General features: G+C 43.7%; 1 protein-coding gene across 3 annotated transcripts in view; it reads left to right on the top strand.

Moving 5' to 3' along the window:
* Positions 1 to 25510, top strand: part of plekha4 (pleckstrin homology domain containing, family A (phosphoinositide binding specific) member 4) — a 51748-nt gene that overhangs the window by 19838 nt on the left and 6400 nt on the right. For 2 of the 3 annotated variants that reach the window (XM_018095289.2, XM_012966163.2), the window contains exons 2-17: positions 11897 to 12046; positions 13558 to 13665; positions 14405 to 14477; positions 14772 to 14872; positions 14997 to 15112; positions 15373 to 15825; positions 15956 to 17000; positions 17820 to 17903; positions 18500 to 18598; positions 20439 to 20507; positions 20624 to 20704; positions 22377 to 22526; positions 23091 to 23189; positions 23341 to 23449; positions 23993 to 24099; positions 25103 to 25204. In XM_018095289.2, coding sequence (XP_017950778.2) covers positions 11960 to 12046; positions 13558 to 13665; positions 14405 to 14477; positions 14772 to 14872; positions 14997 to 15112; positions 15373 to 15825; positions 15956 to 17000; positions 17820 to 17903; positions 18500 to 18598; positions 20439 to 20507; positions 20624 to 20704; positions 22377 to 22526; positions 23091 to 23189; positions 23341 to 23449; positions 23993 to 24099; positions 25103 to 25204 — 2883 coding nt within the window. In that variant the 5' untranslated portion in view covers positions 11897 to 11959. 3 annotated transcript variants of the gene reach the window in all.

The raw sequence follows: 25510 nt of genomic DNA, 5'->3' as shown, positions 1-25510 counted from the left end.
TCAGACCAATGCGTAAGCTTAACTGCCCATGTATGGGGCCTTCTGACTGTCCCACCAGATGTAGATTGGACAGGTTTGATTCTCTCGTTGGATGGCGGACCATACTGGCTTATTGATGCAACCCTAGCTCTGGCAGCTCATATTTCCATTATTGTAATACAACTGATTAGCCCCATATCGCCTACCTTGGCATCTGCTTGTTTGGGGACCTCGCCAAATGAGTTGATCTTATAGTGTCCGGCTTAAGAGGGACAGGGCTAGGGTCCTAGGTTTGATTCCAACCAGGCTATTAACTGCCCCATAAAGTCAACCTGTTCTTGCATGGTATTCCTCCAAGTATTTATTTAGTTTCCTCCCACACCCCAAAACATATAGGCAGGGGCAATTGTCCATGTTACAACTGACCCTAGTGTATGGAAGTGTAATAGACCACTGGAGCACACTTGGAATATGCTGTCGCTATATAAGTAAAAGAAAAATAGTGGCCCTAGCTGTCCCTATCTGCATTTTTAAGAGCAGTTATTGAAGGTTATTGAACCTTCGCTATATTTCGTCTTTCCCAGGGAAATGTCAGAGAGAAAAAACAGCTGAGACCTGTCAATGAGAAGTAACTGTCATTGTGGGAAGCAGGAGGAGCGAGCAGCTAGAAAGTGACTTTGAGACAAACTCTTCCATGTGCTGTAACCGCATCCATCTTTCCCATGTATTGGACCAATTATGCGTTACACCCAATTCCACCATAAACAGAAGTATGTTGAGATCAAGAGCAGGCTGGGAGTCCTAAAAACAGAGAGAGGGCCACAGATGGGCAGATCTGGTCTAAGGATTTCCTTTTTCCTTTGTTGTTTTTTTCTTTGGCTAACAGGGATGCCAGACTCACTGGTCTTCTGCCGCCACAACAACAGTGATCCCCAACCAGTGGCTCAGGGGCAACATGTTGCTCCCCAACCCCTTGGATGTTGCTCTCAGTGACCCCAAACCAGGGAGTTATTTTTGAATTCCTGACTTGGGGGCAAGTTTTGGTTGAATAAAAACAAGATTTCCTACCAAATAAAGCCCCTGTAAGCTGATAGTGTGCATAGAGGCTGCCTAATAGCCAATCTTAGCCCTTATTTGGCTCCTCCATGAACTTTTATGGTGCTTGTGTTGCTCTCCAAGTCTTTTTACATTTGGCTTTGGTTCACAAGTAAGAAAGAATGGGGACCCCTGCACTACAAGTACCAGCATTCTCAGCTGGCTGGTAGCAAGTATGCAAGGGGGAGAGGAAGGTAGCTGGCTGAAGATGCTGGGCACTGTAGTTCAGCAACAGCCGGATAGTTTATCTCTGTGTATAAACACAGTAATAAGCCAGGGAAGGAAAGAGAAGGAAACAGATGGGACCGAGAATTGGCTGCAGAAGGGAAATGACTCTCTACCCCGATTAGTCACATGACTTCCTATGGGAAGAGAGGGTACTGAACTTTTGACTGTAGATATGTATCAGTACATGCCCGTGCCGCTGCAGTGGGCTCTTTATTGGCAATCCAGTTTGCCTGGCGCAGTTGGTTCTGTTTGAGATTCTCTTACCCCGAGTGCTTTTCCCATGAACAGAATGTTAAATCTGTTTCATATGCTGTGGAGCAAGATAAAGGGGCTGAGATTGCACAAGCCGCCTTGTAATGTGCATGGGATGTAAGGAACGAGCGCTGCTCAAAAAGCCCTCCCTCTCCGCCTCGGCCAAACCATTGGGGAAGTAAATGACATGCTAGCGTAGGTGGCTACTAACTGATACAGATGTTTCCCTGTCTGTATTCCTAGGAACAAGGCAAAAACCAGCATCTCTAGCTCTGTACACTCATTTAGTGGGATAGGCAGGGTTTGGGTGGGGGCAGAGTCAGTACAGCGCCCCCCCTGGGCCAGTTTCCTGCAAGGTGAGTGCACCTGCCCGGGGCTGGGGAACAATAAGCAGATTTATACTGTTAAACTGAGGAGCCGGAGATCAGGGGAAACATATATTCTTTTATCTTGTGCTTGGCTCCCAGCCTGACCAGATGCAAGGGTACAGTGTAATCGTTTTAATGGGATTTTCCCTGTGAGCATATGGATACTTCCAGATAATCTCCCATCCTCATGGAAAAGCTGCGCAGGGCAAGATTAGGTAATTATCAAAATGATCTCTTAGCATACAATTTCTCATTCGAAACGCAAACTCTGCCACTATCCAGCACAAGTGCACCCTTGGGGTAAGAACCCATGGAGCGCCCACGATAAATCCCTATTGTGGGGTGACAAACCGCTCCGAAAAGGCTTTCCAACAGCAACCATAGGAGTCGCCCCCATAGGCTGGATGTGGCACTCTGAAGGATATTTACGGCCCCCAGTCTGCTCAAAGGCTCCATAGACTTCACAATGTGGCATTATTATTTTAAGCTGAATCCGGCCCCTTCCAACATGCAGTGTGAGCTATAACCGGCCCACTACATGTAATAAGTTGGCCAGCACTGCCAATAATAAGTTATTCTTTTTGGTTTACTGTGTGATCTGTAAGGGTGAAGACGCACTGAGCTACTAGTAGCAGCTACTTGTCACAGCTACTAAATGCCAGAAAATACCCTGCCATAGACAATACTGAGAATTGCCTCTGCTAAATCACCCACAGAGACAATTATCAGTAAATGATCAGCATTGTCTATCTTAGTAGCCATGACAAGTAGCTGCTACTAAGAGCTCTGTCTGTCTTCACCCTAAATGGGAATAATAGAAATGACCCATTTTGTAGGATAGTTGTACCATATTTATAAGTCCATTTCTGCCGTTGATTGGGCAGTATAAAGACACATGTATTGGATCCATAGAACATTCCTTCTCTGCCTAGGGAGCTGCTATATTGCTTGAACCAATGAACACACCTTCCTAGAATTCCATAGAACAGAACCCCTAGGGATATGATTTGCTTCAATGGTTTGGATTTTCTTTTGTTCTTAGGCAAATGGATATATTGCTTGTAGTCGCCAAGCCTTGACGGTCTGGATACATAGCCAATAACAAAATGAATTACCAGTGAAACCCAAACTGGTGGTTGGACTCCACTCTTCCCCATCTGGGCTTCCATCGTATCTTCTTTGTCCGGAAAGAACCCGGCGATGGTTCCCATGGCGAATAGCAGGACACACACATTCCGTTTGCTGTTTGTCAGGGCTGCAAATGGAAAGAGTGGGAAGCAAAGATAAAGGAGGGAACGAGGAGAGGAAAGAGCCAAGTCGCTGACAGCTGTGCTACTGAAATAGTTTACAAAGGCAGCACCTGTTAGAGTGGAGCTGTTACTGAGGCCGTTTCATTAGAGGCTACACTTGGCCAGGGCAGGTTTCCATCCCGGGCTGTTTCTCTTTCCTCACTTAAAGGGATACTGTTATCCCACAATTACCCACAGTTGTCACATCTCTACAAAAACATTAGGCTAATGTCACATGGGGTGGCTTCGGCCCGAGGAGCAGCACCCTAAAATGCTTGGGCTCCTCCTCAATGACTTTAATGGAAACCCCTAAACATTAGGGCTGTTGTGATTAACGACCTATTTCCATTAAAGTCAAAGGGAAGCAGGGTTGGTTTCAGGCATTTCTCCACCTGTGGAAATGCACCAAGAAGAATTTACCGTAAGGGGCATTAGGCTGATGAAGGAACGATAGGCGGCAGGGCTGCGCTGACAGTTGGTAAAGTGTCTCTCCATTTGGCCAATGGGTCAGGTAATGAAAAATGTCTGCTAGCTTCTGGTACCCTCTACTCTGTGCCACCGCAAGCCCAGGTGTGTATTTACTTTAAAGGAAAAGTATACCCTCAGTACCAACATTTATATCATATTAAGTGACCTATTAAAGAATCTTACCAAACTGGAATGGAGATATATATATAGATGATATAGATATATGTGTGTGTGTGTAAAAATTGCTCTTTTATATCTTTTCCCTTAAGCCACCATTTTGCTTTATCCGCTATTTCTACCCCACCCACTTCTGATGTCACTTCTGGTTTACAGCACCAGCCCTTCCTGTATCATGGTGGTCAGCGGGTCGCAGATAAAGCAGCTGCAGGTTGGGTAGTGGGTCCAAGTGAGTAGAAATGCGGGTTGGGGGTCAGGTTAGGGTTTAAACAAACTGGTTCAGTGCAGGACTCTACTATGAAGGATTGTTGTTGGCAAAGGTCCATATGATTTTACATGAGGAGTTTCCAGCTTATTCCCCCCCCCCCCCCCCCCCTACACTGACCTTCACCCCCTAGTATCCCCCGACAAGCCGGCCTTGGGGCTCAGTTACAGTCCCCAGCCGAGATTGCTGGCCTGTAGTGAGAATCGACTGACTGCCAACTATTTCTCAATAATGCTTTATTAACTTTATGTGGGATTCACTTGGAATTAGGGGTGGTTAGCGGATATATCTTGCTCACAGACCTGGCATTTGAAGGCCATTAGCTCTGATTATTATAATAATAATGTAGAAATGCTGATTTTAATATTGTGCAGCTCTGGGGGCTGAAGGCATTGACTCACCAGGAGGGATCAGTTTTAGGTGACCTTCTTTAGTGGAGTTTATTTGTATGCCAAAAAGGCAGCCTTACTCATAATGTGCATACAGATTTAAAGGGAAACTCCACCCAAACACAACTTAAGCTTTTTGAAATGTAAACATCATTTCAAGCAACTTTGCAATATACATCAGCTAAAAATATGCATCAGTTTCATGATTTTAATGTAATAATATGGTTTGGAACAGTTCCCTAAGCCCCGCCCCCTGTTCCCCTGCTGATCTGGCTGACTACTTTGTGACTCAAATAAAATGTAACAGTAGTCGCCTGTCCTCGGCCTGCCTGCAGCCTGCACCCTCCCAATCCCACAATTCCCTGCACACGTGATGCCAATAAGGAAAGGAACATCACAGTGCAATGCATTGTGGGTTATGTAGTTCCTGCATGCTGTCTGTAAGCTATGGAGAAGTTGTTAAAATTTGTAACATCAATGTTTTAGTCCCTCCTCCCCTGCCAGGATTTCAAATGATGCAGAAAGAGAAGAACAGTTTTTTGCAGCTGGATTTCAGCATATAATATGGTATTTATCAGTTATCTTAATTCTGATTTTTGTAATTCACTGCATTTAAGAATTGTGCAATCTTCCCCATCACAAGCCACACACAGCAATGTGTCCCCTGCCAGGACTGGCCCACTCCCACCAATCATGGAACAACTGTCAAACAGCTGTGCCTGAAGTCTTGGGCCTTGTGACCACAGGGAGATATTCCCTAACGTTCCCAATGTCACAACTGTGTCTATATGCAAAATTTGAATAGTTCTTATGAATCTATTAGGGTTTGAAATTGGTCAGTCAGAGGGTGCCTACAGTAGGTGGGACTCAGGCCACAAGCAATAGGGACTGAAGCAGAGTATCGGAAAATATCCATTCCCAAGCCTTTGGTGGCCATTAAAGGGTTAATACTGTTAAACTGATTTTTCTTTAACTTTATATTATTTAAGATAATCCTCTGTTTATAATATGGAATTCCCTGGGGAGGGAGCTGGTGTTGGCTCAGTCCCCTGTAGGATAGATAGGCCGGCTGTGCGGTGCCAGAGGGTGTACAGAGTCACGGCCTGAAGTCTAATTACGGGATAATCATTCCGGGAGAAATCTGCCAGTTTCTACTCTCGGGTAAGATGTCCTGTGAGTGTTATGAAATGTGTTTATAATTAGGGGATACTTTGTGCCTCTAGGAGAGAGTTCTTATGTAAGGATCCGTCTAAAGGGGTTGCGCACGTTTGAGTTACATTTAGTATGAGGGAGAGAGTGATATTCTGAGACCGTCTGCAAGTGGAATTCATTTTGTATTGTTTGTGGTTTTTCAGTTATTTCAGTATTTGTTTAGCAGCTCTGCAGTTTGGAATTTCAGCAGTTATCTGGTTGCTAGGGTCCAAACCAGGGAGTGATTTGAATAACAGACTGGAACATGAATAGGGGAGGATCCCAATAGAAAGAAAAGTGTTACAAAGTAACAATAACAAATTAAGAATAGTTTTTTGGCTGCTGGGGTCACTGACCCCCATTTTTATAGGTTTTGAATTACGGTAAGACCAATTGAGACATTCATTAGACCTGGCCATTCTATGACATACTAAAGGTAACTTAATGGTAGATTACCCCTTTAAATTGATGGGGTGTCTTATGGTTGCTCTAGAGCAGTGATCCCCAACCAGTGCCTCGGGGGCAACAGGTTACTCACCAACCCATTACAAGTTTTTGTTGCATAAAAATCATGTGTACTGCCTACAGGCTGCCAGTCCACATGGGGGCTACCAAATAGGCAATCACAGCCCTTATTTGGCACCCCCAGGAACTTTTTAAATGCTTGTGTTTCTCCCCAACTCGCTCTAGAGCATTGTGCGCCAGGTGGTGGTGGAAGGGCTTGATAAGCTGTACAATAAGGTGGATTGAGAATTTCAGAACTTGTTTTAAAGGAAGGCGAATGTGAAATAGGAATCGGCTCTACCCCTCATCAAAGAGAACCCGTGGCTGGTGCTTTGCAGATTTTCCAGACCCCTCCAGTCATCTTGCCCAGGCTATGAACTGCGCTAGGTCCCTATCTACATCCCCTTATCTCTGCAACATTACCGTCTCCGCTGTCAAGCCTTGCAACAACTCACCATTGCCCAAAATAACTCTCTGATAAACCCTATCTACATGTAACTACAACAGCCCCCCTACCCCCAGACAAAATGGCATTGATGTTCTAAATCCATCTTTGTTGTCACAGCCTGTTTCTTCAGCTGTCTATCAGATCTCCATTGTGCCCTGTTGGCTGAACTTCATCCCAGTGTGTGTGGGCATGTCCGGTCCCCCTTTTAAATCTGTGTCAAGGGAAAAAATATCTATATCTAACAAATTGCATGTTGTTGTAGCCTTTCTACATGTAACGCCTAAAGTACAGCCCAATTATAACGTATTTGTTGTATCCTGACAGCAGTTTGTTGGCCACTTCTGCATGTGTTCCCTTTCCTCATTGTGTCTTTAAAGGGGTTATGTATTTACTATAGGGTTAGGGCTGGGAAATATTATTTACCAGCAATGTTTGGTGGCTCCAGTAGAACATGGCGCAAACCTACAGTGACACTGGCATGTAGACGCTACTTTTGTTTGAATTCAGGAAACCAGTTCTCCAACCATAATAGAGGTTTACAAGGGGGATGTCTTTGTGTCTATTGAAGGGGCCTCCCTTTATTACCCTGGGTCCCATCTTTTTTTGCTTCTCCTTGTGGCCTTAAGCTGGGGCACTGCTTTGGTTTAGGTTGGTTCTCCAGATGTTGCCCTTGGCCAGCATAAACTATCGCTTCATGTTGGGAGACCCTAAGCCATTGCTTGCATGATACAATTAGCAGGTCTATTTATTATTTGCTGGAGTGCCAGGGTCCAGGCTTTAGAGGATCGCGTATAACGTAGGAAATGTATTATACATATATAAGCCAGGCAGTGTTGGACGTGGGCCAGCATGACACCAGTTGGACAGTCTAAGCTCTCTCGCTGCAAAAGCTATTAGAGAGCAAATTAATATTCTATATATCTGTCACAAGAGAGTGCTGAGCCAAATAATGCACATGTCCTGAAAGGAATGGTCAGCCCTAAAAAGTTATTTTTAGCGAGACCCCTCATACTGTAGACTTAGTTAAAGGGGTGGTGGCCAGTTTAAGCAACTTTTCAATCGGTCTTCATTATTATATTTTTTATAGTATTTATTATTTGCCTTCTTACTCTTTTTTTCCAACTTTCAAATGGGGGTCCCAGCCCCTCTCCTATTCATATTCCAGTCTCTTATTCAAGCTACTCCCTTGTTGCTAAGGCAATTTGAACCCTAGCAAACGGATAACTGCTGAAATTCCAAACTGAAGAGTTGCTGCACAAAATGTAAAACAATTAAAATAAATAAATGAAGACCAACTGCAAATTGTCTCAGAATTTTACTCTCATACTAAACATTACCTGAAAGGGGAAGAACCCCTGTAAGGCAAGTGCAGTCCATACTGTTTGTAGGCTCAGTACAATATTAAATGCTGTAAATATAGTTTTCTCTCTTTCTTTGTACCCCTCGGTACTGGCGCCCAGTGGGGAAAATGGGAGTGTGAGATATCCCAGTGTCTCACCAAAAGAGCATGGTTAGAAGAATGAACAAGGGAGCAGACAGTACCACACTGTGCTATAATAATTGGTGCAAGTGCTGCCCTTTATCATGTCCACATGAATAGCACATTCATGTTTTTCCCTAGTCTGAACCCTGACTTGTGCTTCTGTAGGTGGGGTGCATTCTTAGCATTGCTAAAGAGCCCTTGTACGGTGTCCGTCTCCCACACACTCTGGCTCCTTGGAATGATCCCCGGAGTTGTGAGCCGCTCTGTTCGGCACAAAGGGGCCAGCGCCTGTCACGCAGTCTATTGCTTTCTGATTTAATTTGCTCTGCGTGAATGTGCAATGTGGGTGCCAACCCGATGCTGGAGCCCCCAGCTTAATCACATCAGCGCCGGGCTCCTGGAGCGGGGCCAGCCTTTGTGCTTAATGGCATAATAGCAATAACATACATTACAAGCCCATTCTTTTCACACCGGTTTCTAAAGCACTTCACTGTGGAGTTTACTTTGCCGAGTTCCTTTTATTTCTTGTAATCCGTCTCTGATCCTCGCAGACGGAACAAGGGGGCAACATCCAGATCTTCTGGCAAGGTTACTAACTGCAGTAATGCCAGTGTGTGACGGAGGGCACAATACATTTACTTCTCTTCTCCCCTGGAAACTGGCATGCATGGTATCCAGTGGCTCAAAAAACTAATAGTCCAACAATGTGGGAATGATTTCATACAGTCTATGGGTGCATATTCAAACTCCAGAGATTCCTTGGACTTCTGTTATATGCCTTTTGATTGGGCCTCCAGGCCTTTCTTTTTAGATTAGATCTTTTTGGATTTTGGGGGCACAGGTTGCTCTTGGATTCTTCATGACACCATAATTAAGGTGGATTTGTAAGGCTTTGGGCATATACCCAGGAGACACTGCTTAAATCACAGGTTCTGTAGGCTTGCCATTCCAGATACAATGGGGGGCAACTGTCTAACCCAGTGACATTAAATGCACCACTGTTTTCTTTAGTTTTCTCCAAGAAAATGTGACCACTTTTCTTTCATCCCCAGTTCCAAAGCCTAAGCTTTGTATGTATTGGCCTTGCTTACCAAGAGGTTTTGCAAACGGCTCTTTGCCAGGTTCACAGGGTTCCTTTGTGGCTGACATTGGTTTCCAAAGTGTAGACTCGCTTCTCTAGTAATTGAAGAGGTCCTTCAGTACCCTATGGTGTGTCTGTGTATCGCTGTCTGTGGGCTTAGACTTTTTGTTTGTGTTCCCGCTCTTTAATCTGTAGTTTTCAATTAGCACACAATTGTCTTTACACATTGCTTGTGAAAATATAGAGAAGGGGATCTGAGGTCCTTCACAAAATCATTTCTATATGCTGAAATCCAGCTGCAAAACATTTATTTTCATTCTGCATCATTTCATTTGAAATCCTGGCAGCAGAGAAGGGACTAAAACTTTGATGTTATAAATTTTAAGAGGTTCTCCCCAGCTTACAGACAGGATGCAGGAACTACATAACCCACAATGCATTGCACTGTGACGTTCCTTTCCTTATTAGCAGAGGCAATATTCTTTATGGCAGGGTATTTTCTGGTGTTTAGGAGCTGTGCTGCTACTAGTGGCTCCGTGTGTCTTCGCACTTATAGCCCAAGACTTTTCATTAGCAGGTGTTCGGTCCCAACCAGACCCTCTCCATAATGCCATCTTGCCCCCTAGCCATTTAGGTCCAAAATCCAACAGTAAACCTTAATTTGTGTGCATTGCCCAATAAGCACCAACCAAAGCGGAGTATTGCAGTATACACACAGGTGTGGGGTATTCACATATATATATATATATATATATATATATATATATATATATATATATATATATATATATAATATATATATATTATATATATATATATATATATTATATATATATTATATATATATTATATATATATATATAGTAAATGTTAAACATTTGTAGCCAGTATTTCTCATTGTGATGGCCGTTCTGCCCACTTGGAAAATCTGGGAAATACACATCTGCTGTGTTGATATGAAATGCTACTGTTTTTTTTGTTTTTTTTTTCTAATTGCTTCTCCAAAAAGTGCCTCTGAAGGTGCAGATTAAGGAGGAATCGGAGATGAGTTGTTGAAAAGAAACAAAATTCAGGCAGTCTCTGGGTTCCCAGTGTGAACAAAGGAGAAATATTAGCCCGGCTGAGCCAAACTAGCTCACTGTATCACTCCTATGGATTGCAGCCAAATTCCTTTTCCCTCTCATTCTCCCCCATGGTTACACCGCAAATGTACTCCCCTTTGATGGGAGAGACAGCCCCGTACTAGGGTAATCATTCTCTCTCTGTGTATAACTCTCTCTATAATACCCTGGCTTGGCTAGAGCTGCACAGCTTGGGCTTTATGCTGCCGTTTTGCACTGTAATTCCCCTCGGTTCATTGGTGGGAGGTCAGCGGGTTAATTCAGTGCTGCTGAAACAACAAGGTAACTTGCCACATTCCCGGCCCAAACTTCACATCATGTGCTGTTTATCCAAGGACACAATACTAGGATCTGTGGGGTGTGGCACTGCCGTACTGCTGTGTGTGTGCAGCATTCATCTGGAAAACTTCCACTTTCTGTACAGGGGAAATGCTCTCCACATGTAACTTATTAGGGCAGAGCCATAACGCTGGGTACGACAGTTATACAGCCCATTTGGGCAGGTACAGAACCTCGGAGGTAACCAGAAGGGGCGCTGATGTGCCACTTATACATGAGCGTTATTGTTACAACTGAGGGGATCACTTTCTGGATGTTGGAATTTAGTTCTGCTTAATCCTCCAACATGGCACGTTGGTACTGTCCAACCAGAGGTCTGCTCTCTGATTTTATTTGCTTTTTATTTCCCATGGATGCTCATCTGAGTCAGGCGTGTAAATACCATGGTACTTTCTATTACGGAGGCCATACAGCCCAACAGTGCATTTGTCTCCTGCTATTCAGGGGAACTAGGGAAGCATCAAAGCCTCCTGCAAAGAGCATAAATGGGGTCAAATCGCTGTTGGCTAAATGGCATAATAGAATCTTTTGTTTTCCATATCCGTGACGACAATTCCTTTTTTGTTTTTTCATAATTCACTTCATCTCTGTAGCTAGAAATGACTTTCATATTGGGTCGAACAGCAAGTGCTGCTTTGTGATCCCCCACATTCCCATAGAAGATCCATGCTTTGTGCTGGATAAGCACTTTTCCAATTTACTTTTATTTTTTTTAATTCCAAGATATTAAGGGTTACATTACTGTTGATATGAATGAGTTTTGTGACAACAGCGCTGCCTGCTGGTCAGTTTCCAACCATTAAGTAGTCAAGGAAGTTGTCAGGAGAAAGAAAGAGGGCTGGGCTGATGTTCTTCTGGTTAGAGAAAGGCGTGAGAAAAGTTATCTGAGGTTTCTAATGTTTTCCCAACCAGAAGAACAACAGCCCAGCCCTCTTTCTTTCTCCTGACAACTTCCTTGACTACTTAATGGTTGGAAACTGACCAGCAGGTGGCGCTGTTATAAAATGCATTCATATTAACTGTACTTATAACCCATAATATCTTGTAAATTGCAACAGTGCTTAGAATAGCGCACTCATTAATTTTATATCAACTTATTTTGAAGGTTTACTTATCCCAAAAAATAGAAAATGTTACAAGTGGCCCCCTGTAGCATAAAATAATTTGAAATGAAATAGATATTATATGTCATATCTAATTACATGGATGCTTTGTTCAGGAACGTTTATGAACATTTGACCCCACGAGCAAACCACACCCGACTCATTGGAAATTACAGACCATGACTGAGGAGATGGAGCGTCCCAGGAGCGGCCTCAGCGTGGCGAGCAGCGTAGCCACAAACGCCTCTGTCAGTCAGGGCTCCAGGGTTTGTGCTTTCTACTTTCTCTTTTCCTCTGTTCCTTTGTTGGTTACAAAGATGCTTCTTCTCATTACCGGACAAGGTGCTGATATGCAACCCAATTGGAAACCACTGAATGCCTGTATTCTTCCCTGGTAGGGGCATTGGCAAGCCGGGCATTGGTATATATTGAAAATGCTTCTGTTAAAATAATGGATTGACCCTCAGGCTTTGGGTATATGCTCAGGGCAGCAGGTAGTGACACACAGCAGAGCTCTCTGTTTATCTGCCTAGCCCTGATACTTCTGTATTGTTCTAGGCAATTTAGCCGTGACGTTCAATAAATACTCTACTGTGTAGCCACTCTACTGTGTAGTAGTCTGTATGAAGGGACCCATATGCTACTGTGTGTAGCCATAGAGCAGTCTGTAGGAAGGGACCCATATGCTACTGTGTAGCCATAGAGTAGTCTGTAGGAAGGGATACATATGCTACTGTGTGTAGCCATAGAGTAGTCTGTAGGAAGGGACCCATATGCTACTGTGTGTAGCCATAGAGCAGTCTGTAGGAAGGGACCCATATGCTACTGTGTAGCCATAGAGTAGTCTGTAGTTAGGGACCCATATGCTACTGTGTGTAGCCATAGAGCAGTCTGTAGGAAGGGACCCATATGCTACTGTGTGTAGCCATAGAGTAGTCTGTAGGAAGGGACCCATATGCTACTGTGTGTAGCCATAGAGTAGTCTGTAGGAAGGGACCCATATGCTACTGTGTGTAGCCATAGAGCAGTCTGTAGGAAGGGACCCATATGCTACTGTGTAGCCATAGAGTAGTCTGTAGGAAGGGACCCATATGCTACTGTGTGTAGCCATAGAGCAGTCTGTAGGAAGGGACCCATATGCTACTGTGTGTAGCCATAGAGCAGTCTGTAGGAAGGGACCCATATGCTACTGTGTGTAGCCATAGAGTAGTCTGTAGGAAGGGACCCATATGCTACTGTGTGTAGCCATAGAGCAGTCTGTAGTTAGGGACCCATATGCTACTGTGTGTAGCCATAGAGTAGTCTGTAGGAAGGGACCCATATGCTACTGTGTGTAGCCATAGAGTAGTCTGTAGTTAGGGACCCATATGCTACTGTGTGTAGCCATAGAGCAGTCTGTAGGAAGGGACCCATATGCTACTGTGTGTAGCCATAGAGTAGTCTGTAGGAAGGGATACATATGCTACTGTGTGTAGCCATAGAGTAGTCTGTAGGAAGGTACCCATACGCTACTGTGTGTAGCCATAGAGTAGTCTGTAGTTAGGGACCCATACGCTACTGTGTTTCTTTACTTGATTTAATCAGTGACTATATATGTATAATGCCCATTCCCACAGACTACATGGAAGCATTTATTGAGAAAATATGAAGTCTGTAGTAGTCGGTCAAACAGAGTCTATAGCAGTGCATTTTGAGTACATATTGGGCTAGGCTTGAGGCTGTCTAATGTAAACCGTTATATGGTAAATTAATAGTGGCCCTCTGTTCTTGTCTGTAGCCATCGACCAGGTCTGTGAAGAGAGTACATACGTTTGGCAAGAGAGAATATTCTATAAAGAGGGACCCCAACTCGCCCGTTGTGATTCGCGGCTGGCTGTATAAACAGGTAATGGGGGTTTATGGCTCTAAGCTTCTTGTGTGTTCCGTGGTCCTAACGCAGAACCAAAGGGGAGACACTGTGTAAATTAATCAGAAATTCTAGTCTGGCTGTAATCATGGAGAGAAATATTCTTTGTTGTGGAAACAACAAAGAATGCGGGTTCCATCACAGTTACCATCTGCAGGCTTCTGCTACATTCATTTGGGAGTCAGACAAAGGGGTGCAGAGACTGTACACGGCCAGACAGATACAGCTTCCATTAGCAGATACATTTACAAAGAACTGTAGAACTATTGAACTTGTTTAATAAATGTATACTGGAAAAAGACCATTTCTTTCATGATGCGTTCAGGTTACAACCATTATGGAATTAACTGTGGCTCCTGTTTTACGGGGTATTTGGCTCCATCTAGTGTCGCTCAATTAAACTGTCATTGCTCCCAGAGAAAAATGCCCAGTGCTAACTTTTATTTATGTAGTGCCAACATTTGGACATTATTCATCATTCCCATTAGTCCCAGTGGAGCTTACAGTCATCACTCCCTATTTCATTTAAGAGCCAATTAACTTACCTGTATGTTGCTGAAGGAAACCAGAGTATGATTTGGAATCCTCTTTCTGAGCTGGGCCCAAAAACCTGTCTTTTGTCCACCTCCTTTTAGTATTAATCTGCTAAATGTTTGTGTTCTAAACCCTGAATCCAGCCATGGCTTCTGTAACCTCTCTGCTCTATGACTTTCTCCAGGACAGTTCTGGCTTGCGTCTCTGGAAGAGAAGATGGTTTGTGCTGTCAGATTTCTGCTTATTCTATTATAGAGGTAATTTGAGGTATTTATTATAAATTTTATTTAAATGTAGCTTTGATTTACTTTAATATTCTGCTCTGGGGCCTCTGCATCTGGCTGCGGGCTTCGGCCATAAAGTACATAAACATAATGACTAATACATAATCATATTGTCGTTGTGCCAATGGTATGTTCCAAAGGGAGCAGTATTAACAGGCCGACTCATTGCAGCTGCTACCATGCCATGCTTGTTACCCGAGTTAGAGTTGATCTTCCATATCTAACTAGTTTGTAACCTTGAGTAATAGGTATGTTATTTTTTTCCAGACAGCCGAGAGGAAATAGTGTTGGGCAGCATCCTTTTGCCAAGCTACCAAATCTTACCTGCCAACCCTCGAGAGGTGAAGAACCGGAGGTTCAGCTTTAAGGTAGGATATCCAGGCTGGTGCGCACGTTGGATACATCATTTCAATGGTCACATGATTGGTGGGATAATTTTTAGTGAACAATAGTAAAGAAAGCCCTCTGGTCTATCCCTATTTCCCACTGTAGGCAGAGCATCCTGGTATGCGGACCTATTACTTTGGAGCTGACACACACGAAGATATGAATTCCTGGATACGGGCAATGAACCAGTCTTCCCTGGTGGTTTCCGAGGACAGAAACAAGTAAGGAGTTTGTGTTTACAGACCACTGTAAAATGGGAGCATTTCAATTTTATGCCTGTTCTTTATTCACTATAAGGGGGAAGTCAAACCCTCTTAACATAGTGCTTAAGGAGTCACTATATGTCTTCCCCCTGCTGAAGGGAGAGAATATGGCAGCTGACCAGAGCGCCTTGCATCAGATCATTGTGTGTGTGTAGGAGTACGTCGCAGAGCAGTTGCCATTGTCATAATTACCATTGGATTTTTCTTTTCCCTCCCAGGAATAGCCAAGTTCAAAACCTGTCAAATTCTACCCAAGAAGACCTGTATGCCAGCTATGAGGACCTCTCACACTCCGGGATCAGTGCTGCGGGCGAGCATGCCAAAAGTGCCGAATCCCTTGAAATCGCCCACCTCTCTGAAACCAGGTCTCAAGATGAGAGTTCAAGGGAAAGTCTCCCAGAACAGGAGCGCAATGGAGACTTTGATAAGGACAGCTTGTTCAGTGGGCTGAAAGAATCCCTATCTGACGCTATCCAGCATTTTACAACATTATCCCAAAATGGGTCGGTTCCACCCCCCACCCCTGAAAATGGTGTGAAGGGCACTGATTTCCCATACAGTAGGCTAGAACTGGAAAACCAAAGGTCTTTGGAGAGAAAAGACTCTATTCCCGAGGATGAAGAGTGGGTTCCTTTTCACAAGGATGAGCTTTCCATAAAGGAACCATTAGAGTAAGTAATAATGGAAATAATGCAATAAAGTTCTGCTGGGTTTGCATGACATTAATGTGCCAAGGTGGCATATGCTATTTATTTTAAGCCTGCTTAGTAATTACGGATGTTATGTTGGTTGTGTTTTCAGGTCTTACTCTTCCAGAAGTCCACCCAGAGTTCCACCTAAGGGGTTTGAATGTCCTCATGATGTGTATTCCTCTCCGCTCTCTCGTTCTGCCCCTTCATCCCCTGCAGTCCTTCCTGGACATATGTACATTTCTGAAGCTGGAGAGAGGAACGCTAGAGATGGAAAATATGTGACACAGAGTGAGCCTCCTGAATCCCCTCAAATTCGTCTCCAGTCTCCTATCTCTTCTTGTTCTCCGCCAAGAGTCACAACTTGTCCATCACCTGAAATTAGAGAATTTGTAATTCAGCGACTAGTAAAACCCTCAAGGTCTTTTTCTCTTCCACCAACTCCCTCTGAACTTCCTAGACACAGAATGTCCAAAATGAGTCCTCCACCCAGCGTCAAGTATGGAGGTCCATTCATCTGTGAGAAATCTATGCAATATTCCGACACATCTCATGCTAGCCCTGGACCACCAGTAGGAAGCCCTACAAGAAAAGATATACTCTATAATGCAGGTCGGAGTCCTAAAAGTCAGCCTAATTCATCTCAAGCAGCTTCCAATGAAGACCTAGCTGTGAGTGCTTCTCCTTCACTAGGCAGGACAACTGTCCGATCCAACACTCCTATTGGGCGTGTGGACATGGTCCCTGCAGAAGATAAGGCTGGAAATTTCATACATAGCCCTAGACACATTGAAGACAGAGCAGGAGAGTATTTTGTGACCAGTTCTAGGACTAGAGGCCATATGATGAAATCCTTATCAAGACCCCAGACTCCATCTGATCGCTATGATGTTTTGCCTACTGAAGAGCGTTACTCTTCATCTACCATAGCAAAGGGCCCTAACAGATACAGTAGGCGGACTCAGCCTTTGGGTGCTGAAGATGAAAGGCTGGTAGATGGATGCGGGATGCCCATCCCTCAGAGAACTCATGCTTACCCCAATAGCAGGATGCAGATGAGACCCAGCACTCCAGCTGAGAGAGTTATAGTGGAGGAGTGTCCTTCAGAGTTATCATTAACACCATCTCTCAGAAGACACGGGAGCCAAGTGACAAGGGTGAGCATCATCTGATTATAGGTTTCTGTTCTGGTTGCACGTCTTATCTTTGACTTTGCACCTTCAGTGCCACCATTTGCTTTCAGAAGACATTCTATTTTGCTTCTGTATTGTCAAAATATCTGTAAATGACATTTATATTGCATTACCAATCACCATTGGTATAGCTATTTTTTAATTTCTTATTTATGCATATTATAAACCTATTCATAAGGGGCAAATCCAGTGTCTCTGGAGAAATCATGTGCTCATTAGTTTAGTTTAAATTGAAGAATTGAAACTAGCCATGCATGGGATGTCATTGGTTGATGGCTCCAGACTGATTCAGCAGCTTATTGGTCTGTGTTTGAAGGACTACCCAACCAATGTCTGGTTGCAGATTGGCCAGATGTGTCAGAGCAAGAAACCAGTCCATACTGGGATTATATTGTTGGCCTAGGGACCAAACAATCTTGTTAATTTCATACAGCCCACCACCTCTGTGGCCATATTGGGCAAATATCTGTTGGATCTTCTATTAAACTTGAAGTAGAGCAATCCTAACTTAATAAGAATCTCCTGTTCTTTCCACTAAGGGGGCTGCTTTGTCTTTCCACTGAAATGAGTAGTCTCTGTCTGTCTGTCTTACACAACAATGGACATTTGTCCCTTTCCACCACAAAAGTCTCTCTTATTTCTCCCAAGCCGAGTTTTCTTTTGAGGCCTGGCATGGGAGCAGGTTTATCTATCATTCAATGAAATGCCAGCATATAATTCTTGTTGCATTTGTGCAAGTGTTCACGCCAGTGTTGTTATAACCTTTATTTTTGTGTTCTTCAGCAGTACTCGGAGAGACCTCTGCTTCCCCAAGGGACATTTTCTGGGCGAGCTGTGGGCTCTGCACCAAGGCAATTGCAGAAAATGGTGAGTGGAAGGACAAATATGTAGCAAAAGTAAACCACAATCTCACTTACAGTGTACAATGAGCCTAATTTAATTCAATGAGAAGAACTGAGATCATGGTTTATCTCATGAAAACTCTACAGGGGGAATCTGGAACTGAAATGAACAGGTTTTCTCCTCAAACTGAATGTCTGTGTTTAAAATATGAAGGAATAGGAGGGAGCTTAAAAGGAAGAATGAATGTTCATTTTAATCTGGTTACGCAAAAGCCTTGTTATGCAAAGACATGAAATGTGTATAAATCTGCAGTTTGGACCTCTATGTAATGCGCTAGACATGTGGCATAAAGATGGCTGGGCTTTCAGCTTAGTTAAATCAAAAGCACGCTATGGTTGAAGCTTAGACATTTATACACATTAAGACAAGCTCCTTTTGATTAGGGCATTTAAGTGGTGAACCAAATCAGGCTGATTTAAACTGTTGGTCAGTTGGGCCAATGAGCAGGCTGCCCTGTGGGTCAGTACATATCTATGGACCAAGTCATTGCCACTGGTGCTGCCCTTGACCTAAATAGAAATGTTCTCTAATCAGTGTTATGTTTGCTTGTGTCTGGGTAGGGGTCCAGCAGTTACTCGCAGTTACCTCCGCTGCCTCCCGTCGCTGGCAGGCCAGGACCTCACGTGCCGGCTGGGAAGAGGATGTCCCTTAGTGCGATGGTATGAAGCATGGGGAGATTGGGGAATTAATAACTCAACAAATGCTGAGAATTTGCTGTCATGCCACTGTAACAGCCAGTGCCAGACACACACCATACTGTATAGCTCACCCCACATGCCATCACAATCCTTCCCTGGCCCCATTTACTACTGCTGTCTGTACCCAACTCCTCTTCCTCCTCCTAACATAACTTGCCTTCTCATCTCTCTCCTTAAAGGAACAGTAACACCAAAAAATGAAAGTGTTTTAAAGTAATTAAAATATAATGTACAGTTGCCCTGTGATGGTAAAACTGGTAAGTTTGCAACAGAAACGCTACTATAGTTTATATAAATGAGCTGCTATGTCAACACGGGGGCAGCCATTGAAGCTGGGAAAAAGGAGAAAAGGCACAGGCACATAGCAGATAACAGATAAGCTTTGTAGAATATAATGGGGTTTTATCTGTTATCTGCTAAGTAGCCTGTGCCTTTTCTCCTGTAAATGGCTGCCCCCGTGGTTACACAGAAGCTTTATTATATAAACTATAGTAGTCTTTCTAAGGAAAACACACCAGTTGCACCAGTACAGGGCAGCATTACATTATATAGTAATTACTTTTATACACTTTCATTTTTTGGTGTTACTGTCCCTTTAAGCTCCTTAATCTCCTTAATCCTTCTATGTGCTCTCTGTGCTCATTTCCAACTGACCTATTGACTTCTTTCCGGTTGCCCTCAATCCCTCCATACACCAGTTACATCCCTCCTCCTCTGACCGCCAACATCTAACTATTCACCTTGTTTCTCTACCCCAGTCCTACACATCCGTTGCATCCAACCACAGATATTGTACTTTTCCCTGATCTGAACCCTCTCCCTGTTCCGCTGCACCTGTTTCCCCAATACTTTCCTTGCAGGGAGAAAGTTACTGCCAGGTAACCACGTGACTGCAGGTAGTTACACCCCCACCTGTCTACATAATAGTCCGATTGTTCACTGCCACAAAGGAGATCCTTCAGTATAGTTCTAGTGACGGGGAGACTTTGGCAAACGTTATTATTAAAGACAAGAGTGCAATTAAAGGGGAGTTTAGCTCCTGGCAGTATTTATCAAAACGGCTTAATACTAGGTGTCAGGTTTTTGTTAGCAAGGGATTACCGGCACCTCCAGTGGCATTATTTTCTATGTGAAATTATCCTGGAATCTACATTTGCTTTCCTGACAGGCCTGATCCTTCTAACCGGGGCAAATTACTGATAAACATCCTCCTGTATCTTGTCTGGCCAGCTGGGGGCAAATCCTGGCACTTTCATTGATTTCTGGCCTCAGCCTAATGGCATACAGCCATCAACACAGTGGGGGGGTCATTTATTAAGGGCAGAGTAGGGGGAAAAAAACGTGTGAATGCAGCGCTGTCTGCCTTCATCAGCATTGGGGGCAAGGGTACATAGGCATCCTTCCTCCTGCCCCCTACCCATCCCTTAACTTCAATGGCACTCTAGCCCAGCCAGACCCCCCCCCCCATGCAAGTGCTTTTTAAATTACAGTAAAGTATTTGCCTTAATGCCCCTTTGTGCTCTAGCGCTGTGCCCAGAGTGATTGTTAATGCCCCATAGCACCTTTTATTATTGGGCCTCTACTCTCTCACTCTCCTCTGCTACAGGGAGTGTGTTTTCTGTATGTAGACCACCCTATATTTACCAGATACAGTCACAGTAAGGGCCAGCAATCCCCTGATCCCCTTGCGTTTATTTTCAGTACACAGTCTAGACACCTTTCAGGCCCCCCATCTCTCTTCCCACAGTCCGTTAAAACCATTTAAATCTTCCCTAATTCTTTCTCTTTTAAACCCTCTTAGCCGTCTGGCTCGGCACCGTATCGGGAGCGGGTTCCTTACCAAGTGCGCCTGGCAGAGAATAACATTGATGTAAGTACTGGGAGCCTCTGCCCGACCCAGACCGGCTGGGTTTATAGGAGTAAATGTGAGAATGGCCCCCTGGCTATTTACCTTTGCCGTTCCTAATAACTCTGATCTCGTGCCAGGTTCTTCTGACGAAGCTCTGCGGTCAGGATAAGCTGCTTGTCAGTCTGGAAGATGAAACTGCGCATCTCCGAGCAGAAAAGGTAACATTCTGCGTGGGATTGTGCCCCGCCGTCTGTTTCAGTCCCACGATGAGCTTCTCCTGCAGCGCACTATAATAAATCAGACAGGACCAGGTTCCAATTATACAAAGCCTTCTTTCTCCTGTAATATGGGAGTTTATTATTGCTAGCTTATCTACAGTGGGAATGGAAAGGACACTGCTTAGCTGCTTGGCAGAAACCCTGGGACTGTAGGCACGCAACTAGCTTTAAAGGACAACTAAACCCCTGACAAGATACTTAAACATTAATTCTTACACTATTAACTACACTATTAACTACACTATTAACTACACTATTAACTACACTATTAACTACACTATTTAGAAGTGTATTTTTACATGTCTCATTAGACGTATTAAAAATTATTTATAAGAACATGTAACACTCCCTTTTAGTGCACAGCCCAATCCTTTTCCGGCATGCCGGGGCCTGGTAGATGGGGTAAAGTCGCAAAGGTATATATTTTGCTACCAGTTTAGTCTCCCATAGCAACGAATTGGTCGATTGCACAAGGCCTAGTAACTTATAGCAAACTTTACACCTGTTTTTACATTCACCCCATACCCCAACTTGAAAGCTTTATCTAATAAAGGACCAACTGTTAAAATCAGTTTTGGCATGCAATTCAATTAAAGGGGAACTTCACCCAAACACAACTTAAGCTTTTTGAAAAGAAACGTAATTTCAAGCAACTTTGCAATATCCATCACTAGACCTTTCCACCAGCGATTCCCTTCATTGCCAGTGGAAAGGCATTTCGGAGAGATTAGTTGCCGCGGCTTTATTGCTCTGTTTAAAGGTCATAGCTTGATAAAGGCAAATTGCAACGTTATAGGATATCATTACCACCAGTGGGCGCTGTTGCATGCCGAGTCGGCAAATGAGATCTCTCTTTAGGGCAGCACTTGCTGTTACATCTGATATGGACACACAAATATGCACAGAAATGAGTCTCCTCTAGCTGAATAGCCTATTCCCTGTGTTTTTACTTCATTTTTAGCAGAAATATAAACTACAGTTTTAAAAAGTGGATGAGCGGAAATTTATATCTATTTATATACACAGCATCCAGAATGCTTATCTCTGACTTTACATTACTTAGCTGGATTTTAACAACTTCTTAATACCACAATAAAGATGAAACCAGAATAAAGGAGGTGAGGAAAAAGAGGGGTTCTTGCTCATTTGTTTATTTTGGGGGGCAGTGCTCTGTGCTGGCATTCAGTGTTCAGTGCCCCCTGCCTGTCAGTGCTGAGTAGTGCCATGGGGCAGTTCAGAGGAGAAAGCTGGGGGTATTCCAGAGATGAATGGCAGCTGATGCCTTAGCAATAGGTTAGGAAACTCCTGATTCCCTTGTACTGGCTATGGGTGAAGACACACGGAGCTACTAGTAGCAGCTACTTGTCAGCTACTAAAACAGACAATACTGATCATTTACTGATAATTGTCTGTGTGTTTTAGCAGAGGCAATTCTCAGTATTGTCTATGGCAGGGTATTTTCTGGCATTTAGTAGCTGTGACAAGTAGCTGCTACTTAGTAGCTCTGTGTGTCTTCATCCTAAAGAGGGTTTATAGACTTCTTGTAGCCACCACTTCATTGCTGTGCGATTGTTGGCTTAGTGATAACTGTTAAGTTTTTAAATATTCTCAGGAGAAACTGGAGGACGCCCTCCAAGCAACACACCACCACCTGGAGGAGTTCCAGGGTCAGGACCACGTGATCGAGAACATTTGGTACCAGCAGAGGCTGCTGCAGGATGACCTTGTGTACGTGCGTGCGAGGCTGTGTGACCTCACCCTTGTAAGTGTCATTTGCTCTGCCGCTACGTTCTCCCTGGGTTGTACCACCGGCCCTTATATAGGGGAAGTACAGAAATAATGGGGTGTCCCAGTTATGATTATAGGTGTAAGGGTATAGTAACATTTTTATGGCTCAGTCATTGTTCCTCCCCTGTGTTGAGGCAATCCTAGACCAAAACATACTGGGAAACATAACTTCCATGCTTGCCATTGGGAGTGTAATAAATGGCACTAAGTTTGCCCAGGAGCAGTAACCCATAGCAACCAATCAACAGAATTTACTGGTCACCTGCTTAAAAGCAAATATCCTATTGGTTGCTATGGGTTACTGTTACTGGGCAAACTTAGTGCCTTTTATTACATGTGGGGGTTAGTATAATCTTGCTTGAAAAATCTGTTCTTTAAGGTTTCCTGAATCATTTTGACCACTAGGGGCGCTGTTTCACTTATGCTTCATACATTTTCCCTAATCGGCTCTGCCACATTAATTTTCATTGTACTTTGTAATTTGCTGGCTCTGTATAAAAAAAAAAAAAGGGTGGTGGTGACTGTTCTGTTATTGAAGGAGCGTGAGAGGGCGTGGGAAGAATACAGAGGACTTGACAATGAGCTGCTCACTGTGAGGGAAACGTTGGACCGCGTCGGGCAGATTGGACACCCCCAGGTAATTCACTGAGGTTCCTTATTGCATTACGGCTGCACGGGGAAGGCTTTCTGCTGGCGCTATTAGACCTGTTACTCTTACGGATATGGCGGAACGTTTGTAACCAGGCCCCGGGCCGTTTATGGAGACATTCTTTACTTTCTACCTATAGGACCAGCTGGCTGCTCAGCGAGACCTTTGGATGATTAATGATATCATTTCTGGGCTCCGATTCAACAAAAGCACCATTCATGTTCTCCCCGAATCCTCAAGGCACCCTGGTATGTAATGTCAACATGTCTTCCTAGCGCTGATTGGGAATGAATTGGATGGCTACGGCTGGAATGGGGCTCTCTGTACCATATGTTTTTTATTCACTAGATGCATTTATCGCAAATTCTTCTATTATTACATCACAGAGCAAACCGTTATTTAAGCCTCTACTTGGGCCAAAAGAAAATCGCGGCATCAAAATATTATTACCATTCCAGAAACTTGATCAATTTAAAACAATATAAACATTAACCCCTCCTTGAGTTTCATGGCTTAAGGTTTTTTAAATGAGGAGGGCAGTCACAATGGGGCTAAACCCGGGGTGGGCAACCTGAAATCACCCAAGTGCTGAGCTACATACGCCAGAACCGCCCCTACAGCCGTTGTTGGCCATTGTGTCCTTCTGGATTGTTCTTATTCCAGGGAAATATTCACATTGGATTTGCTTTATGGCATCATTTTGCCCAGGCAATGACATTATTGTGTTGCCTGCTAATTGATCCCTAATTACACAAAACACCCATTCATGGTCGCCCATGTTCTTCCTATAGGAATGATGATTGCGTCGTCTCCTGTTAGCGAGACCCAGCCGGCCTATCAGAGGAGCTTTCTCCATCATTCAGGCTTGCATCCAGCTGCTCCAAGAGATGCTCAAAAAGTAAGAGAAATCATTTGTTATATTATCAGAGCATACAGTAGTAGGGAAGAACCAGGCTTTGGCCAGGCCTAACATTAAAGGGGACCTGTCTCCCTAAGAAATAATTCCAAATCATATGGGCAAAATAAACTTTACTTTCACAAAAAATATTATGTAACTATTGCTTTCTTCTTTTGGAATCCATCACAACAAGCAGGGGGGCAGCCATTTTGTATAAGCTGCTATCAAGACAAGCTTTGAATCATTCCAAAATTCAAAATCTAGAATCTTGTTTATGTGCTAGAACTGAGACCTAATGCCCATATGCAGGCTGCACAGTTTTTGGCAGTGAGGGGGCATTTGACAAGGGCAGTGACATCAAGGAAGTGCAGAAATGAAAGTAAAAGTGATAGGAATAGAGAAGGGGCAGGCAATATATAATAAATATGTTTGGATGTTTTAATAGAGGAAAGAATTTTGGGTTTGAAAAGGACTTTTATTATGTAGCTTTTTAAGTCTGAGTGACAGGTCCCCTTTGAAGGGGTTGTTCAAATAAGACAGACATTGATATTCTGAGACAATTTGCAGTTGGTTTTCTGTGCGGTTTTTCAGTTATTCAGCAGCTCCCCAGTAGAATTTCAGCAGATCTCTGGTTGCTAGGGTCTTGTTTGCCTTAGCAACCAGGTAGTGCTTTGAATGAGATACTGAGGAATTGTAGAGAGAGATGAAAAATTAACAATAAGAATTAAAGTGTAAGCTCACACAGCAATAGTCTCTTGGCTGCCATTTTGAAAGCTGTAAAGATGTAGAAAAACCATAAAAAATAAAGACCATCTGCAAAGTTGCTAGGTATAGGTCATTTTACAATAAACTTGGTTATTTTAAAGGTGAACAACCCCCTTAAGGGCAGGTGACATGGTGGCTACTAAGAGCCACCCCGTGTTGCATGTATGCACATTAAAGGCCCGTTAGGAATAATACAGTTTGGCCTTCAGGTTTCATTGTGCTGCTTGTGTCTTTATAGGATTCTGAGGCTGTTCCACCGAGACCTCCACTCCCTCGGGATCATCACTCCGCTGCCAGCACTGACATGGATGGAAAGAACAGAGGGGGCAGCACAGAACAGGTAGGCGGGGCTACAAATATAATCTCACACTTGTCTTAATTAGCAGTGATGGCTTCCATGGTGGCTCGCTTGAGTAACTAACCAGGCTCTGCTGTCAGCTTGGAAGGAGTAAACGTTGGTGCTCATACTGCTAACTAGTGACCTGCTGGTCAGTTTCCAACTGTGATCCAGTCGAGCAAGTTGTCAGGAGAAAGAAAGAGGGCTGGGCTGATGCTCTTCTGGGTAGGGAAGATGTGAGGAAACATGAGTTTTCTAATGTTTTCCCTAAGCAGACAAACATCAGAAGAAAGCTAATATCTGCGCAGA

This window comes from Xenopus tropicalis, chromosome 7, assembly GCF_000004195.4.
Source record: "Xenopus tropicalis strain Nigerian chromosome 7, UCB_Xtro_10.0, whole genome shotgun sequence".
NCBI classification, from domain to species: domain Eukaryota; kingdom Metazoa; phylum Chordata; class Amphibia; order Anura; family Pipidae; genus Xenopus; species Xenopus tropicalis.
Note: the sequence above shows the minus strand (reverse complement) of the source record. Positions and strands in the feature narration are given on the sequence as shown.